Consider the following 16,104-nt stretch of genomic DNA (forward strand, 5'->3'; position numbering starts at 1 on the left):
AACAGCCCCGGCACCATCTATCTCCCCTGCCTCACTCTCATCATCTTCCTCATCCCTTCCCTCCATGTTCAACCTCTTCTCCTTCATTTCATTTGCCCAATTCTTTGCATGAACAGATACATCCATAATCTGCTCCATCTTCCGAAGCCGCTCCGGAGGCCCATTAGAGACCGCAAACATGACGCGGGGAAGTTCCTTGTCCCTTGCTATTTAGCGCCCTACTCTTCATTGCTCATGGTCATGATGGATGGTTCAGGGTCTGAGTCGTAGTCGCTGTGCTGTTCAGTGCTTTTTGATTCATGAGTGTTGGATGACTCAAGGCTCGTTGAGCTCGTTTGTCTAGGCGCGTTCTTGGATGATTGTTGCGTATTGTGGTTACTGGTGCGGGTGGAGAAATATTGAGTCTGTGGAGGTAAGTTCTCGACCATTTGAATTGTCTACGTGAGTTTGGTCTCTTTCCACTGTATCAAGGGTCTTCTGTTTTGCGTAAATAAACACCAAGTTGAACCGTGATATCCACAGAACTGCGGCCAGCCGCCACAATAACCCTAACATCATGACGTTTCCGTCGATGCGACCGGCTCATTTTTTCCAGTACCCCATTCCTTGATTGGAACTATCAAAGGCCTGGTATGTACAAGGAAGTGTCCTGTCTTTCTCATCTTATATCCGGTATGTATAGAAGAAGCCCATGATGCTCTCAGACCACAGCGATTTCCAACTGCCTCGGGCAGACGTGCAGCCAAGTAAAATGAAAATTCCCGGGCTTTCTGTGTACGATCAATTGCGGAGGCAGCATCACTTTCCCCGGTCTTTGGGGCCTGGCAAAATGACGATAAGTTGCCTAGTAATCGCCTCAACATAGTGCTGATTTACGACTCACGATGAGTCACACCCGAGAATTGGAATTTGGCACAAGATAACACCACCATCATAACTTGACAATCTTCTCATAAATCACGCCAACATCTCAATTGAAGGGCCTGAGCAGCGCATGTTCATCAATTCCATCATGGTTGCGGGAAAAGAAGATTCATCGCCATACGCAAAAGCACGCGTCCTCGAAGCCGCCGAAGCAGTCTTCATCACGGCGCAAAATCAATCGGTAGCACAACAGTTTCCTAATGAAGGCTTTAGCTTGACTCCGCTGGGCACCGGTGTTGTCGCTATCACGAAACCACTGTGGATGTGGAAATTGAACCACGTCGCTGGACTTGGTATGGACGGGCCCGTCACCGAGAAAGACATTGAGACAATCGAGGCTCTCTTCGCGCGCATCGGTATAGCCCCATTTATCAACCTCTCTCAGCTTGCGCATCCTGACGCAAGTGGTCTTCTTATGTCGAAGGGTTATACCGTTGTCGGGGCACAGTGCGTTTATGTTTTCCCGTTGGAGCATTATCAACTAGATGGCGACGAACCCGCCAATAGAATCAAGATCACCAGTGTATCTGAGGAGGACAAGCCAACTTTCGTGAGGAACTCGATTGAAGGGTTCAAGTCTGGTGGCCGCGCCGTTGAGCTTCTGGAAATTCTCGCTAAAAGCGCCACACTGCGCAAGGATACTCGATTATACTTCGCCAAGATCGATGGGAGTTTTGCAGGGGGTGCGGGTCTTGCATACTTGGATACACCATTTGGTCAGGTCGCAGAGCTGTATATTGACAGTACGATTCCTGACTTCCGAGGTCGAGGCGTTCAGACCGCGTTGTTGAAGGCACGGCTGGCGGAAGCAAAGAAGAACGGGATCAAGAGAGCTGTTGTTAATACCCGACCTGGGACTGGGAGCCCGAGGAACATTGAGCGTGTTGGGTTCAAGTTGGCGTATCAAAAGGAGACGTTTACGAAACTTGCTTCTGGCGAGACATGTCCCTATTGATGTATTCTCTACTCCTAATCGCCAAGCATATGATTTTAGACGTGCGATAGAACTGATCAGCGGTTTGAATTACAGCTAAAAGGTTATATTGCACCTTATGAATGGCTTGTTAAGAACAAACTAAACAAGTGCGCAATGTATAATTATCCGGTCTACAGAAAAGGGCTCCCTAAGGAGGTGCCTGTCACTATCGCAGTCGCTCTTTCCTAAACCCAACTCGCTCCTTCCCTTTCCACCTCGACTTTAAGGAAGCTGGTCGCGCCTTCCTTTTTAGGTGGTGGCTCCTTCCTAAACCGTTTTCCCCTTTCGCGCGATGGTCGTTCCTGCCCTGTTTCTGGAAACGACGGAAGTCTGTAGCTCCTTCTCTGTTTACACAGGTAGCCTTCTCATATATTGCCCATTTCTATATTTGCCATTACTCTCTTGCCCTCCGGTCAAATATGAATCTACCGATCAGAGTAATCACAGCCAACAGATTCCCTTGGGTGCGAATCGTGCGGAGGCTATCGGTGGTAAGAAACTATTCTCGCGAGACCGGCTGAGCTACCCCGCTATAGCAACGCGACTCCTATATCTAATCTTTTCCTAGCACCCAGGTTCACTCAATAGGGATGGTCATTTGAAAATCCATCAATATGTATGCGCCGGCGAGCCAGGGCTTTATGCATCACGTGATGGGGCGCGCCATTGCCAACCAAATACAACGCAGGTAGTTATCGCTCTGCCCTGTGTCTCGTTTTATACTCCACTGCGGCCCTCTGAACAAGGTACTTATGGGGTCCGCTGGGAAATGACATGCTCTTCATCAAACATTATTCCAGCACTGGCAGTTACCAAAGTCCCATTATATATTTTGCGACGCTTACCACAAAATGGTCATGCTTGCAATTATTGAGTGTCCGCACAAACACCATCTCCGTATAGGAGTCGGCAGGCAAAGCTCAAAATTCCCGACAATAAATGAACAATCAAGAAACAAGCGCAGGGTCTCGGCACCTCTCCCCTTTTCAGCCCTACTCCGAACCACAACCAATGTTCAAACCACGTGGTGGTGAGGGAAATGTTTCCGCGGACTCCAATGCACCCCACCACCGCGCCCGTCGTCACCCGTCATAGCTCCCCTGCAGCGGTAATCGGAGCTGTGGATATTGACAGTGGAATGCCATTCGCGAGCGCAGTTTTCTCGGCGCTGAACAGCCTCGGACAGTTCCCGCATCTTATCAATCAGTGTGTCATGGCCAATCAGAAGTTCGGTCCACAAGCCGATGCGGGTTTGTCCATCTTATCTGATCAAGTTTTCGTGGCTGCTGCCGAACACTTAAATAGGACGGTGTCGCTCGTTTACTTTGCGAGTTATTCTTTGTTCTTTTGAAGCTTTTATTGCAGGCACCATGGAGACACAAAAAGCCCCGCACGAGTCTGCAGAACCTGCTGTGTCGTCCCCTTCTCAAGAGGATGTCAGTGTCTTAGCACCCCCTTCTACCATGGACGGGAAGCGACCGCCCCCACTCCTAGCGAAGCTTTTTGCTGTCTTTCTCATCTCTTGCATTAGCTTTGGCTCGCACTGGAGCTCTGGCGTGACGGGTGCTATGAAGAGTACCATCAAGAAGGTATACCCGTTCTTTCTCGACGCATAATCCAAGTACTCACCCACCCAGCAAATGAACGTCTCCAACACACAATTCTCCCTCCTCGAAGCAAGCGAGGACTTTATGGCCACTGTTCTGCTGTTAGTTAGTGGTGTCGTTACAGATCGCGTTGGTGGTGCCGGTATGTCTCTCCCACCCTTCATCCCTTTTGCTTCTCACTAAATTTGTTCTTCCTATAGAAATGATCGTCTACGGCAACATCGTCTACACCATCGGGTCGATCCTCGTCGCAGCAGCGACAACTGTACGCTCCTTCAACTTCATGATTGGCGGTCGCGTTATCCTAGCCCTCGGAGACATCGCTACACAAGTCGCGCAGTATAAGATGTTTTCGTCGTGGTTCCCACCGAGTAACGGGTTTGCGTCGACGCTTGGGTTTGAGCTTGCTATTGGGAAGGTATCCCCCCTTGACTCGTGCTGGGGTTACTGAAATATGAAACTGACGATGGTGATAGATTGGTGGATTTGTAGGAAAGTCCACTGCGAACATTATCGCCAAGGTGCCTAGGAACCCTGACTAACCCAATGGCCCTGCTACACCAACACAAATACAAATACACCATACTAACAACAACCTCTAGAACACCGGCAACTTCGCCTGGGTCTTCTGGACCTCCGTCTTTATGAACCTCTTCACAAACTTCGCAACGGGAATCTTCTACTTTTTCACGCGGTACTGCAACCGCCACTACACCGGACGCCAAGATAAAGCAACCAACGAAGTCCTCACCGAGAAATCAAAGCGGTTTGAACTCGATAAAATCTTCCAAATCCCCTGGATGTTCTGGACGGTCCTACTCTTTTCTCTCTTTCAGACAAGTACGGCGCTGGTGTTTAGCCAGAATTCGACGGAGTTGGCGGAGAAGCGGTTTAACGTTGATGCTATTAAGGCGGGGTGGTATAGTTCGTTGAGTCAGTACGCTGGTTAGTGCAACACCCAAGCTATATTTTACTGCGAGGGTGAATAGTTGCTGATAGGATCAGGGTTCTTCCTCGTCCCAATTCTAGGCGTCTTCATCGATATCCTCGGGAACCGCGCCAGCGTCTGTAAGTACTACAATTAACACCCACCCCAAACACCTCAATTCCCAAACTCTCCTCTTCTCAGCACTATATCCCCTAACAGAAGGAACAGTATTCGCCTGTGGCATGGGAATATTCCTCGCCATGGTCCTCGTGAACTTCGGGGGTACAAAATCCGGCACCGCGGCGTCCTTCGGCGTCTACGCAATCGCATCAACGTTCGGACCCACAAGTATAGTCGATAGTATCCGGACGACATTGTGGCACCAGTCTGTTTTTGGGAGCGCTTATGCGTTGAAGGTTACTATGAATAATGCGTGCGTACCTTATACTCTGTTTCCTCCCGGTTTGATTGTTGAGGAATAGGATGGTGAGCTAATTGAGTTGTTTGTGCTGGGCAGTATGAATATAATAGTCCGCATCATAACAGGCGCCCTTCAAGACGCAGATAACGACTCTTATGACCGTGTGGTGCGAGTATACCTCTTTCTAGCCGCGGCATCCGTTGTCGTCGGTGCCACAATCCTGATCGGCTCCTTCTTCAACGAAAGCCTTGCGCCGCTGCAGTGGACGAGGAAGAAGAGGATTGCTATTGGCCCAGAGCATATTGCGAGGATAAGGGAGAAGCATTTGGTGGTTAATGCGAGGAGGAATAGGGTTGTTTCGGTGCTTTGCTTTGGGGCTCTGTTGGCGCTTGTGCTTGGGGGATGGGTTGCTTATATTTGGGGGGCTGTTACGGGACATAATTCTTGATTTTGCATTGAAGGTTGGTTTTAAGCGGGCTGTGTTGGGGTGCGTTGTTGCTTTGGAGAAAGGATTGGAGCTTTACCTGTATCAGTGGGTTTACTTAGTATGATGATCATGAGAAAACATAGACGGAAAAATCGGGGATTTTTGTATATTCAGTTCAGCTATCCATTGCTATCATGTACATAGTACCTAACCTTCCCCTCAAACAAGCGTCTTGCGGTGCGAGATACCGAGCAGCTTGCCACGTCTCCAGCTTTATCCATTTCAAAGTCGACCTTGATTGTACCCTTTGGGTGTTCAATCAGGACTTCGCGCTGAGCTTCATTCTCTTCCTTGACTAAATCGTCAGGCGGCGACGAAAGCACCGGTGTAGGAAGTAGCGGAGGCGCCATGGCGACGTCTCTGGCAGAAAGTTTCGCCACAATGGTCCCGGTGTAACTCAGTGCAACAGCCACAGTCACGGCCCCAGTAAGCTGTAGGCTGGGATGCGGCAAGCCCATCGAGTATGCCTGTATACGGATGTCTGTTTGGCTAGCGCTAGTGGCGTTTTCCGTGAATGTTTTGGGCGGGTAAACAAGTGCAGCTTTGGGTGTACCGCGAACATTCCCCGCGGTCTCGATATCGGTCGCCAGTCCCATTGCTACGGCGCCAGCGCGACGGATAGACTCAACGAGAGTATTGCGGGCAGTGTCAGATGAAACTGTACCAAGAAGGACTGTTGCTATAGATGTCGAATCAATGAGTACAAAAGGATTCGCAGAGTCGATGAGTGTTACTCTGACATCGAAGGGGTCCAGGCCAGGCATAAGTGTTTCTGGCTCCACGCGTAGTGTCTGTTGCTGTAGGCCCGAAGGAAACAAGTTCCCAGTCATGCTACCAACAGGCTTGACAAACTTGCACTTGACTTCACTGCCAGGAGTGTTGACACCTGGTATGATGAAGCTCCCGTCTTCTTCGTAGTCACCCGAACCGTCCAGCAAGACTGTTTCGATAACTATCCGGTCTGTATTGGTGTTGTAGATTCGTACATCCATCTAGAAGTCAATGAAAATTAGCTGACGTTCTTCTAGAATATCTGACTTTGGCTGGGGGAAGCACGTACCACAGTTTGCCCTGGCTGGGGTTTGACTAGTCCCTCCTGCACGGCGAACGGTGCGACGCCCGAGGTCATATTGCCACAAGTGCCGGTCAAGTCTATTGACTCCTTGCCCACGGCAACTTGAACAAACGTCCAATCAACGTCTGCGTCAGGCCTCTGGGAGCGGCGAACAACAGCAACCTTGGATGTCGTCGAGGTGCCACCTCCGATACCGTCAATCTGGCGAGGGTCATTACCCCGAGAGCCGAGCGCCGATATCAAATGTGGTGCCCAGTCAGCAGTTCTTAGTGGCAGATCTCCGTGATGAAGAAAAATTCCCTTGGACGTCCCGGCCCGCATGAGGACGCAGGGGAGCACATGGCGCTTGAGTGGGCGCGTCTGGGGAATTTGCCCAATGGCCATTCTGGGAGGATTTAGTGTACGAGGTTTCAATAATTCCACGCGACCTGGATCAAAGCTGGAATAATTGGACGTAGACAGCTTGGTGGGGTCTGCTTGAACCTGGGCAGTAAGAGCTCGTCTGAAGACTCGAGGGACGAACTTGCTCCCCATCCCAAGGCATTGGCATGCAATGAGACAACTTGGGACGCCATGCGGAGGGATAGTAGGATCAACTGCTGTATTATAAGAACATATTAACAGTAAGGTGACGTTCAAAGCAAGATAGCTGGCAAACCCACGCCCAGGGGAGGGGAAGTACCAAGGCCCACATCCCACGGTATATTCCCGCGGGAGGAAACGGGATGACGGGAGGAGATCTCGTGCTTTCGCGGATCGTCCGCATCACGAGTCATTTGAGAAGTCGGAATGCGACTATTGCCATGTCGCGAATGGAAAGCTATCCATTGCGGAGCCGTTGAACCCAAAAAGTGGATCTTCGAGGGATCCTACATTGACACTCGGCCGTGCCCAGCCTTGCTCCCGCGGGTAGCTTTGTAATTCCGACTGGGAAACTGCATGGACTGGATCGTGGTTTCCACCTGCGACGCCTCTACCAGCTACTGTGAGTGGGGAAGAGTTGAACTGGTGCGCTGCTGTCCATGGTATTCCGGGGAATTGACTCGTGATTCCGTCTGCGTGAGCATTTGGCTGTCGCGTCCCACGATCAGTAGTGTCGGATAGAAAGCTTTGAATAATACCATCTATGTCTACCCATTCCGAACCCGGCGAATGTGATGACCTTTCCACATTTGGGACCCTTTGAGGTCTTGCGGCAGAATTGCCGGTTACATCAGCGTACGTTCCATTCCCATAGCTCATCTGGTTGCGATGGTCACCAGTGAGATCATGAGGTACCGCATGCGTATTCCAATCATAGATGCCGGTGGAAGGGGTTGATGCGAGCGCATCAGGCGCAGCACCCTCGATGACAACGCCGAGTTTCTTCATCAGACTTCGTATAATGATGGCAGCCTTCCCAACAGCTGAATTCGTCCCTTGATTCTCCACAAAGACGGCTAGGCAAGTAGTCAAGTCAGAATGTACCACTGAGTCATTCTTCCGATTCGCGGCAATACGAGTGAGGATCGTAGCAGCGACGTAAGTCGCATATGAAATGAGATAGGGCGCTCTGGTAACGGAAAATGCACGATGGTAGGCACGGAGGAGGTTACTAATATTTGATGCCGCCGAAGCGCACTTCTTGAACGAATCGACCGCGATTGATCGGGATGTGTTGTACAGATGGCCATCTGCCACGAAAGGACGATGGAGGAGAATGACGAGAGAATTATGCATAGCACTGGTTCGTTCAGTTCCATCCATCACATACCACAGTCATTGTTCATTCATTGGAGATGTGAACTTACTGCAAGCTGAACACATGCGGCGGTGGAAAAATCACAGCCTTGGATATCGCCGAATCGAAGTGCAGGTGGTTAGGCAATAGAAACTCCCACTGATCTAGCCGCAGTTGAAAATCCTCTAACTTGCTCGCTAGCTCAGTGGGATTTTGGTTGAAACTGCGCTCTGTATATATGCAGCTGAGGATGTCGCTCATGATAATCGACAGCTTGCATAGAGAGGCGAAAGTGGATGTGCTATAGGCCGGCATTCCGGGATAGTTTGAGGCACAGTTTGAGTACGCAAACGGCTGCCAGTGCTCAAGCTCTTCGTAGGTGTCAAGGAATTTGATTGGAACAAATGCATCCGTCTCCTTCAGACTTACTGGGCGGCCTTGGTACAGACTCTGAATTTTGTCAACCACTGTGTGCATCAGTCTCATGCTAGATAAGCTTTTATCGACTCATAGAGAAGGCTTCCATACCAAATGCTGCCCAAAAGACTCTGCGGCGAATTTCCAAGTCCTCATCCGAGAAGCGGCGTGTGCTGGTTAGATCCACATGCATCCCCATATCGATCAGCATGCGAAACGCCAGGCCCGAATACAGCCATGCGGCGCTTCTTTCATCGCCGAGGGCAAAGAGTGAGTTCGTCATCACCAGCAGAGCTTGAATTGTCGTTATATCGCTGCGGTCCAGCGCGCCACCGAGAAGCTCCCGGACTCTTTCACGGTATTTCCACCCAGCAGTTCGGACATCGTTGGGATCTTTGCGCACCTCTAACCTTGGGCTGAATTTGGCCGCGCCAAAATAAATAGCATTCAGAAGAAGCTTGGAGAAGTAGGGGCCTCCACATGCCATGTCCCTCATGAAAGCTGGTCGATAAGTAATGAGAAATGAATGATGTTGACGGTTCCAATGGAGTGAGAGAAGATGCATTCCCAGATCGGGATCAATACCGTCAAAGTCGAGCTTTCCTTGGCTGAAATTCAGCTGCTCCATCTGGCCTGTTGAATCTCTTAGCTAATCTCAAAGCAGCTTTGGAAATACAAACAAAACCACAAAACTTTGGGCAAGACATTAAAAGCTGAGATGTTAAGTACGGGTGTCACTCACGTTGTTTTACAGCTTCTGCGACGAGACCCCGTTCGACCCAGTCGTCAGACATCCGCGCAGGTAGGTCGACTACATTCGTTCGATCTTGAACAGAGTCTTCAAACAAGGCACTAGTCCTTCCATGGTAACTCGGTGCACCGTTTGCTGAAACCACGATGCGAGCCACTTCTGCCTCAGAACGTTCACGACTGCCACCATGGTCTGCATCACCATCAGGATCACTACCAGCCAGAGCCTCTGAATCATTGGCACGAATTTGGCGGCATTCAGTGCTCAAACTTGACCCACCCGCTGAGGGAGGCCGTCGTCCGTTGCCAGTTCCCAGTGAGTTTTCTTTTGCAGACCTGCGACGGTCAGACCGTTCATGTCGTCGTCGACCGGCTTCGCGAGCTTTCGGATCGATAGGTTCATATGTACAGTCCTGACCATACGCCTTGCAGTTGACGCACACTGGCCGCTCATTATTGCACTTGATCTGTATCCAGATTACATTTAGTACAGCACTGCGAAAGAGGTCCTTGTCGCGCTGATCACGCACCTTCCTACGACGGCAGAACGAGCAGGCCTCGACGGCGCGGCTTCGGCGGGAGCGAGTCGATGGGGAATGAGCATCAACTCCATTGCCGTGGGTAGATATCATTCTGGACTTGAAGCAGAAGGGGGTGTGAATGCGGAAAGAGCTGTTGCCGTGGTTAACTCCGTCCAAGTCATGTGTTGGGTTGTCACGTGCCTACCCGCGGGAACAACGTCTCTCACTCTCTCCTCGGCTTCTCTCTTTCGCTCCTCAACCTCCGCACCTCCGCAACTCCACACCAACAACTCCCCCAATCCCCTATCATCGGAGCTATGCCGAGCATCCAAATACCATCCGCTCCTGGGCTTCGTCACTGCTTCGATTCCTACAGTGCAGCAACTTTCTCTCTGTACCGACCACCCTATTTCCGATTCAGCCATCGTCTTTCGGCTGGCCAGTATCCTCCATGACGGCTGCGAGCGGTGCCTCTCCGGCGCCTCCTTCTAAGGAACAGCCCCAAGGCCCAAAGAAGAATTCCGTCACTCCCGGTATTTCACTAGCTTCGGGAGCTGTAGCTGGCGCTGTAGAGGCCGCCTCCACTGTACGTACCGTGTCATTGTCTCACCCATCGCTGCTAACCGATATCAACGGATGTTCTAGTATCCATTTGAATTTGCGAAGACTCGAGCGCAACTAAGTCAGAAACTCGCCAGCCAAGGTCTCAAGCCAGCCTCCAAGAACCCTTTCGCTGTAATAATATCGACTGCGCGCCAAGATGGAATTAGAGCTATTTACACGGGTTGCTCAACCCTCATACTCGGCACTGCCTTCAAGGCTGGTGTACGATTCATGTCGTTTGATACCATAAAGAATTCTCTTGCAGATTCAAATGGAAGCCTGTCCCCAGTTCGAGGTATCTTGGCGGGCATGGTAGCAGGGATGGTGGAAAGCGTTGTGGCAGTCACCCCGACCGAAAGGATCAAGACCGCTTTGTGAGTAGGCTGCCACTGCTTTTGGTTATCTGCATGCTCTAACGTACCTTTTTTCACTTTCAGGATTGACGACGCCCGATCATCTACGCGCCGTTACAATGGCGGTTTTCATGCACTCCGCACCATCCTGGCCGAGTCTGGCGTCGCTGAAGTTTACCGCGGCCTTGTATCTACAACATTGAAGCAGTCGGCCACATCTGCTTGTCGAATGGGCTCTTACAACATTATCAAGGAAGCGGTCTCGTCGCGAACTAGTATCAAAGATACTAAGAATCCCGTTATCACGTTTGCCATGGGGGCAACAGCCGGCACCATAACCGTATATATGACACAGCCTTTCGACACCATCAAGACACGTGCCCAAGGTGCAAAAGGAGCTTCTACCCTTGAAGCGGTGCGAGATATCCTCAAAGACGGAGGTTTGCGGGCCTTTTGGCGAGGAAGCTCCATGCGGTTGGGCAGGCTGGTTCTCAGCGGCGGCATAGTGTTTACGGTCTATGAGAACGTTGCGGCGGTCCTTATGAGCTCGAAAAGGGGGAGTGTCTAAGAAAAATATTGGTCCCAGGTCATCTCGGTCCTACCACATAGCATTAGCAATCAAAGGCTCGCGCCATCTAGAGCATCTCTTCCGGTATTCCGATTTCCAAAGGCTGTTAACATGGATTTTTGGTTTCCGCTAAGGCATAATCACTAGCGCTCCCTTTACCTAATGGCGGCGGCCGCCAACCCATTCGCAACCTCGCCACTTGAGTCCCTGAAGCCCCCTCCCGTCTTGGTTTGATTCATCCCTGGTTATGCTCTTCCCGCGGGATGCACTCGTTTGGTCTCCGCAACCCCGCAAACCCCGGGTTTGGCCTGTCATTGCTCCCCGGATTTGCCCAACTTCCAGCATAAATAGAGTAAAGCACTCCTCGAGAACGTTCCCATAATGCGCATTCAGTCTAGCAGGTCTCGGGCGAGAAAGCTGCAGTGCTCATCATGTCTCACACACCTCCACTTCGACGCTCTGCTAGCGAGGTTGAACCGAGAACCAATACCAACGCCGAAATCAAGAGCACTGATAAACATATCGAATTTGTCTCGGAAACCGCGAAGCCGCAGCATGCTGAGGGTGCCTACATTTCTCCAGGGGAAATTCAAATGCGCTTTGACCTTCTGCGCGATTTGACTCCGGAACAAATAGAGGCCCTCAACAAGCGCGTGCTCAGGAGAATTGACTGGCATATGATGCCTTGCGTTACACTTATGTTTCTAATGAAGTACGTCTCTCCTCAGATGTATCCCACCCTACGTGACTTACTCTCTCTTAGTTATCTTGATCGCATCAATGTCTCAAACGCCAGACTGGCTGGACTACAGGAAGACCTGAACATGAGCGACACTGTATGGAGCGCAGGCATCTCAACATTCTATGTCGGCTATCTCGTCGGTCAACTTCCTGGAAACATGATCATGGCTAAAACAAACCCACAATGGTTCCTTCCAATAACCATGTTACTGTGGAGCAGTGGGACCATTTGCATGCCTGCCATGACCAAGTCAGTCGCCTCTAATGGCTACTTTCATCTTTTGGCAGATGGCTAACGGTGATACAGCGGTGCTGGCTTTTGCGCCGTTCGGTTTTTCATTGGGCTGACCGAAGCGCCCTTTTTTCCTGCCCTCACACTCTGTAAGAAGAATTACTCATCAACTCTCGATCTTTGTTCCCGGCTAACCAGTTAGTAACTTCTTCATGGTATACCAAGGAAGAGTCTCCAATTCGTATGGCAATCTGGCATGCTGGAAACACCATATCCAACATCATATCCGGCTTTCTCGCCGCCGGGATTCTTGAAAACATGGACGGTATCGGCGGACTACACGCTTGGCAGTGGTTCTTTTTGATTGAAGGGATTGTGTCTATCGTCGTGGCAGCGGCGGCGTTTATGTTCTTACCTGCATGGCCCCACAACACTAAGTTCCTCACTGACGAAGAAAGCGAGATGGCACAGTACCGTGTGCTCCTATCAAACGGTGGTCGCGATGAGACTGTTGGCGGGACGTGGGATGGGCTCAAAGATGCAGTCAAGGACCCCTTCACGTGGTTCTTCTGCCTGATGCACTTTTCATTGGTGACTGCTCAAAGCTTCAAGGACTTTTTACCCTCGGTACGTCCACCAACCCTTCAACGGCGCCGAAGTATCATTTAGAGACGCTGCGGCTGACAAACTACAACAGATCCTGCAAACTTTCGGGTTCGATACAATGACCACCTACCTCGTCCAAGCCCCGCCATACGCCATCGCTTATGCCTTCGCTTGCGTCGCCGCGTGGTCCTGCGGCAGGCTCCAAGAGTCAACCTGGCACATCGTCATCCCCATCATAATTTCAGCCGCAGGCTGCAGCATCCTCATTAGCACACTCAATGTCGGCGCCCGCTACTTCGGTATCATCCTACTCATCTGCGGCACCTACAGCGGTCTCAATCTACAGCTATCTTGGGAGACTACGGTCGTCCCATCACCTAGATCAAAGAAAGCCGCCCTCATTGCTATTGCCAACTGCATCAGCCAGTGCAGCCATTGGTTTAGTCCGTACTTTTACCCTACTAGTCAAGAACCATACTATCGTATGGGTGGCGGGTTGGTGCTCATGGGGTGCGCGCTCGTGGCCGTGTCGGCCTTCGCAGTGAACTGGAGAGGTCGAAGACTCAATAAAAAGTTGGATGAGGCGGAGGGATGGACGCCGCATTCGGGAAATGAGAGGGGTTGGCGGTACAGGCTTTGAATATTTGAATTGGATTTGTTTTCTAGAGCCAATACAAGGATTAGCGCAATCAGATCCTTACAATCTGAGATTGGAAGGTGCGATGGACCACCTGCAGCCCAGCAGGCGTCCTTCGCTCCTACCCAATCTCCCAAGGACATTTGAATCCAGGAAGGCGCGACGGGCCTTCTTGTTCAATTGGAAGGAACGCCCCTGGCTACCTACTCACATTTGACTCCGATCTATTTTATGAAGTATCACGAAGAAATGACTCGGCATATTACATCTTCCCAGTATTAGCCCCATCCCTTCTTCCTAAGTACATCTGCATAGCCCATCGTAATTGCTCGCCTCGTGAGATAACATGTCTCCGAGGATATATAGTAGTAGCTCAAGCTGAACGGAAACGCGCAATGTCCGCTTTTCGGACGTTGATTTAGCTCCGACGGGATCGTGTGGTTACTCTCGCGGGAACATATAGTGGCAAGTAGGGTTTACTGTCCAGTAGCTTAGTTGGTGGGTATCTTCCCAACGCGTGCGCATTGCCTATTTATGATACAACATGTAGAGTCAAGTACTTAGAAAGACTTCCTCTGAGCGAGCAGGATGTTTAGGGGACGGCAAGTACCAGGACTGGGATCAAGGTGTTTGACTCGCAGTATAGAGAATACAGTATGTATTGTTCCTACCGTAGCCAGCCCAGCCCTCTTTCTTGGGTATTGGAAAGGAAATTTAGTACCTACAGCCGGAGAGAGGTAATTCGTAAGGGTGCTTGGGTTGCTAGCTATTAGGTGCTATACCATGTGTGTATCTCTCAATCTACAGTGGGGAAGTAGATAGAAATCCGCTTACTCGATCCTTCGAACTCAATGGAAATTTGGTAACCGTGCCTGAATAAATCTGCTGCATATTGGGCGATGAGGAAATGGGAACCCACCTATATTGTAACTGCACAGATGGCTTGCTCAGACATCACGCGGCCTACCTTTCCATAACGTAGACCGGGACTGAGCGCGCGCCGCTCGCTACGCTGGTCCCAGTGCTCCTTCCCAGAGTCCAACGTTCAGACGTCCTCTCCCTCGCAGAGAAGGAGCGACCACCACTCACCCCTGTCGGTCAACATCTGCCGCTGCTTTTCCACCAAATTCAGAAACTGCTGTTACTGCGAGCATGCTTGCGATGGTTTGACGAGGAATGGAAAATGGCAGGGTGCAGAAGATCGATCGATCACTTGGGTAGGCAGCTTGAGGGGGTTTTTTATTGTCAGGCCCTAGCAGCATGCAGAGAACTATCGATCTCGCTTAGGTAGCTTCATCAGAGTTAATAGCTATTGCATAGGGAGTTCCGGAGAAGGATTTTCGGTAATTGGTATCGGTGAGGACTGAAAGTGCGAGCCAGACTTTCGGATCGCAGACGCATTGGTCTCATGCGATCTTATACGGAGGCTGGTAAATGTCGCAGATGATAAGGCATCCATGCTTTCTTCGCTGGATCTCAGTCGCGATCGGTCAAGTCCAGATATTGCGGAGTGCTGCCTAGATAGCTTCACGACTGCAAGGGATTCAATAGATCAGTGAATAAAGTTGAGTTGCACTGCCTCACTGTCTGGTGGGGATTGATGCGAGGAGTGTGAGAGGAGGAGATTGCAGATGCCGGACAGGCAGCGATATTGGCGTCCCGGAAGCTGAATCCAGAAGGTGCTTCGGGTGAGGTTCCCACTTATCATTCTCATGTCTGAGGAAGGGAGGTTCAATCTATGCGAAGTGGGCGATGAACCTGCGATAGATGGCGTCACTGATATTTAAAGCTGACCTCAGAAGTCGATCAACAATAAGTTTCTCCTCAGGAATTGAAAATCCGCAGATCAGGCTCATGCAAGTGACTCCTCTGAAACGATACTATCGAAACCGAGCCGCATCCTACAGTCACAGGTTGCAGCCTCGAAGTCTAATGTAGATGGGCAGTTGGGCAATGAGCATATTGAGCGGGATGACTCTCCTTACAGACACGTGTCTCAGATGTCCCTTGCATGCACGTGTCTCAGATCAAAGTATGACCAGGCCTGGGCCCGTGCCAACAGTAGAAGTAAGCAGGTGCAGTGAGTATGAGGTGGCTGGATGAATGTGGTTGTCATGGACCAAAGCTGGAGCTGTTGCTAGCTTGTGCGAAATTGTCGGACTCGGTAGGTAAGGGTTCCATTGGACCTGATGGGCCATTGTTGATCAGGCCTCTTACGTAGACATGTAGAAATGCGTGAATGCACTGTTTGTTTGTTGAAAAAGTGCTTAGAGTCGGAGTAACAGACATTGTTTCTGGAAGCTCAAAGGAATGCCCGGCTTTGTCATGTGGCTCGTAGATGGCAAGGTACAATGGCATGGTAGTGAAGAACAGGAAGTCTTTTTTGTCACTGGTTATGACAAAGAAAATTGAGACTCGTTTGTTCCTTGGAAACAGTGGCTGCAGCCCAACCTCTAAATATAGGGTTGTTATGAATAGCATAAAGATTCTGTGGTCGAGTACGTTGTCTGCAAATAACCTGTGAACGCCGCACTTGGC

General features: G+C 50.5%; 6 protein-coding genes across 6 annotated transcripts; 4 read left to right on the forward strand and 2 right to left on the reverse strand.

Moving 5' to 3' along the window:
• Positions 1 to 1,012: 1,012 nt before the first annotated feature.
• Positions 1,013 to 1,879, forward strand: BDV14DRAFT_205371 (GNAT family N-acetyltransferase; the record flags this gene model as incomplete). Its single annotated transcript, XM_073774714.1, has 1 exon — positions 1,013 to 1,879. The coding sequence occupies one exon, from the start codon at positions 1,013 to 1,015 to the stop codon at positions 1,877 to 1,879; it is 867 nt and encodes a 288-aa protein (XP_073622736.1).
• Positions 1,880 to 3,270: 1,391 nt separating this feature from the next.
• On the forward strand, positions 3,271 to 5,304 carry BDV14DRAFT_212160 (putative MFS transporter; the record flags this gene model as incomplete). Its single annotated transcript, XM_073776253.1, has 8 exons — positions 3,271 to 3,489; positions 3,538 to 3,649; positions 3,708 to 3,925; positions 3,984 to 4,028; positions 4,110 to 4,452; positions 4,513 to 4,575; positions 4,664 to 4,868; positions 4,953 to 5,304. 8 exons carry the CDS (start codon positions 3,271 to 3,273, stop codon positions 5,302 to 5,304), a joined length of 1,557 nt encoding a protein of 518 aa, XP_073622737.1.
• Positions 5,305 to 5,462: 158 nt separating this feature from the next.
• On the reverse strand, positions 5,463 to 9,349 carry BDV14DRAFT_193514 (PrpF protein-domain-containing protein; the record flags this gene model as incomplete). Its single annotated transcript, XM_073771789.1, has 7 exons — positions 5,463 to 6,335; positions 6,404 to 6,803; positions 7,118 to 7,213; positions 7,263 to 8,141; positions 8,209 to 8,605; positions 8,667 to 9,188; positions 9,298 to 9,349. The coding sequence occupies 7 exons, from the start codon at positions 9,347 to 9,349 to the stop codon at positions 5,463 to 5,465; spliced, it is 3,219 nt and encodes a 1,072-aa protein (XP_073622738.1).
• BDV14DRAFT_184077 (uncharacterized protein) lies at positions 9,298 to 9,626 on the reverse strand. Its single transcript, XM_073770457.1, has one exon. It carries the CDS (start codon positions 9,541 to 9,543, stop codon positions 9,367 to 9,369), a length of 177 nt encoding a protein of 58 aa, XP_073622739.1. The 5' UTR covers positions 9,544 to 9,626; the 3' UTR covers positions 9,298 to 9,366.
• A 471-nt stretch (positions 9,627 to 10,097) lies between these two features.
• On the forward strand, positions 10,098 to 11,399 carry BDV14DRAFT_184078 (mitochondrial carrier domain-containing protein). Its single transcript, XM_073770458.1, has 3 exons — positions 10,098 to 10,412; positions 10,472 to 10,803; positions 10,867 to 11,399. Exons 1-3 carry the CDS (start codon positions 10,278 to 10,280, stop codon positions 11,348 to 11,350), a joined length of 951 nt encoding a protein of 316 aa, XP_073622740.1. The 5' UTR covers positions 10,098 to 10,277; the 3' UTR covers positions 11,351 to 11,399.
• Positions 11,400 to 11,781: 382 nt separating this feature from the next.
• Positions 11,782 to 13,569, forward strand: BDV14DRAFT_193517 (major facilitator superfamily domain-containing protein; the record flags this gene model as incomplete). The annotated part of the gene is made up of 5 exons (XM_073771790.1): positions 11,782 to 12,062; positions 12,114 to 12,341; positions 12,399 to 12,472; positions 12,526 to 12,950; positions 13,021 to 13,569. The coding sequence occupies 5 exons, from the start codon at positions 11,782 to 11,784 to the stop codon at positions 13,567 to 13,569; spliced, it is 1,557 nt and encodes a 518-aa protein (XP_073622741.1).
• Positions 13,570 to 16,104: the final 2,535 nt, after the last annotated feature.

The sequence above is a fragment of the Aspergillus stella-maris genome (assembly GCF_047715825.1).
Source record: "Aspergillus stella-maris strain CBS 113639 unplaced genomic scaffold BDV14scaffold_94, whole genome shotgun sequence".
NCBI lineage: Eukaryota > Fungi > Ascomycota > Eurotiomycetes > Eurotiales > Aspergillaceae > Aspergillus > Aspergillus stella-maris.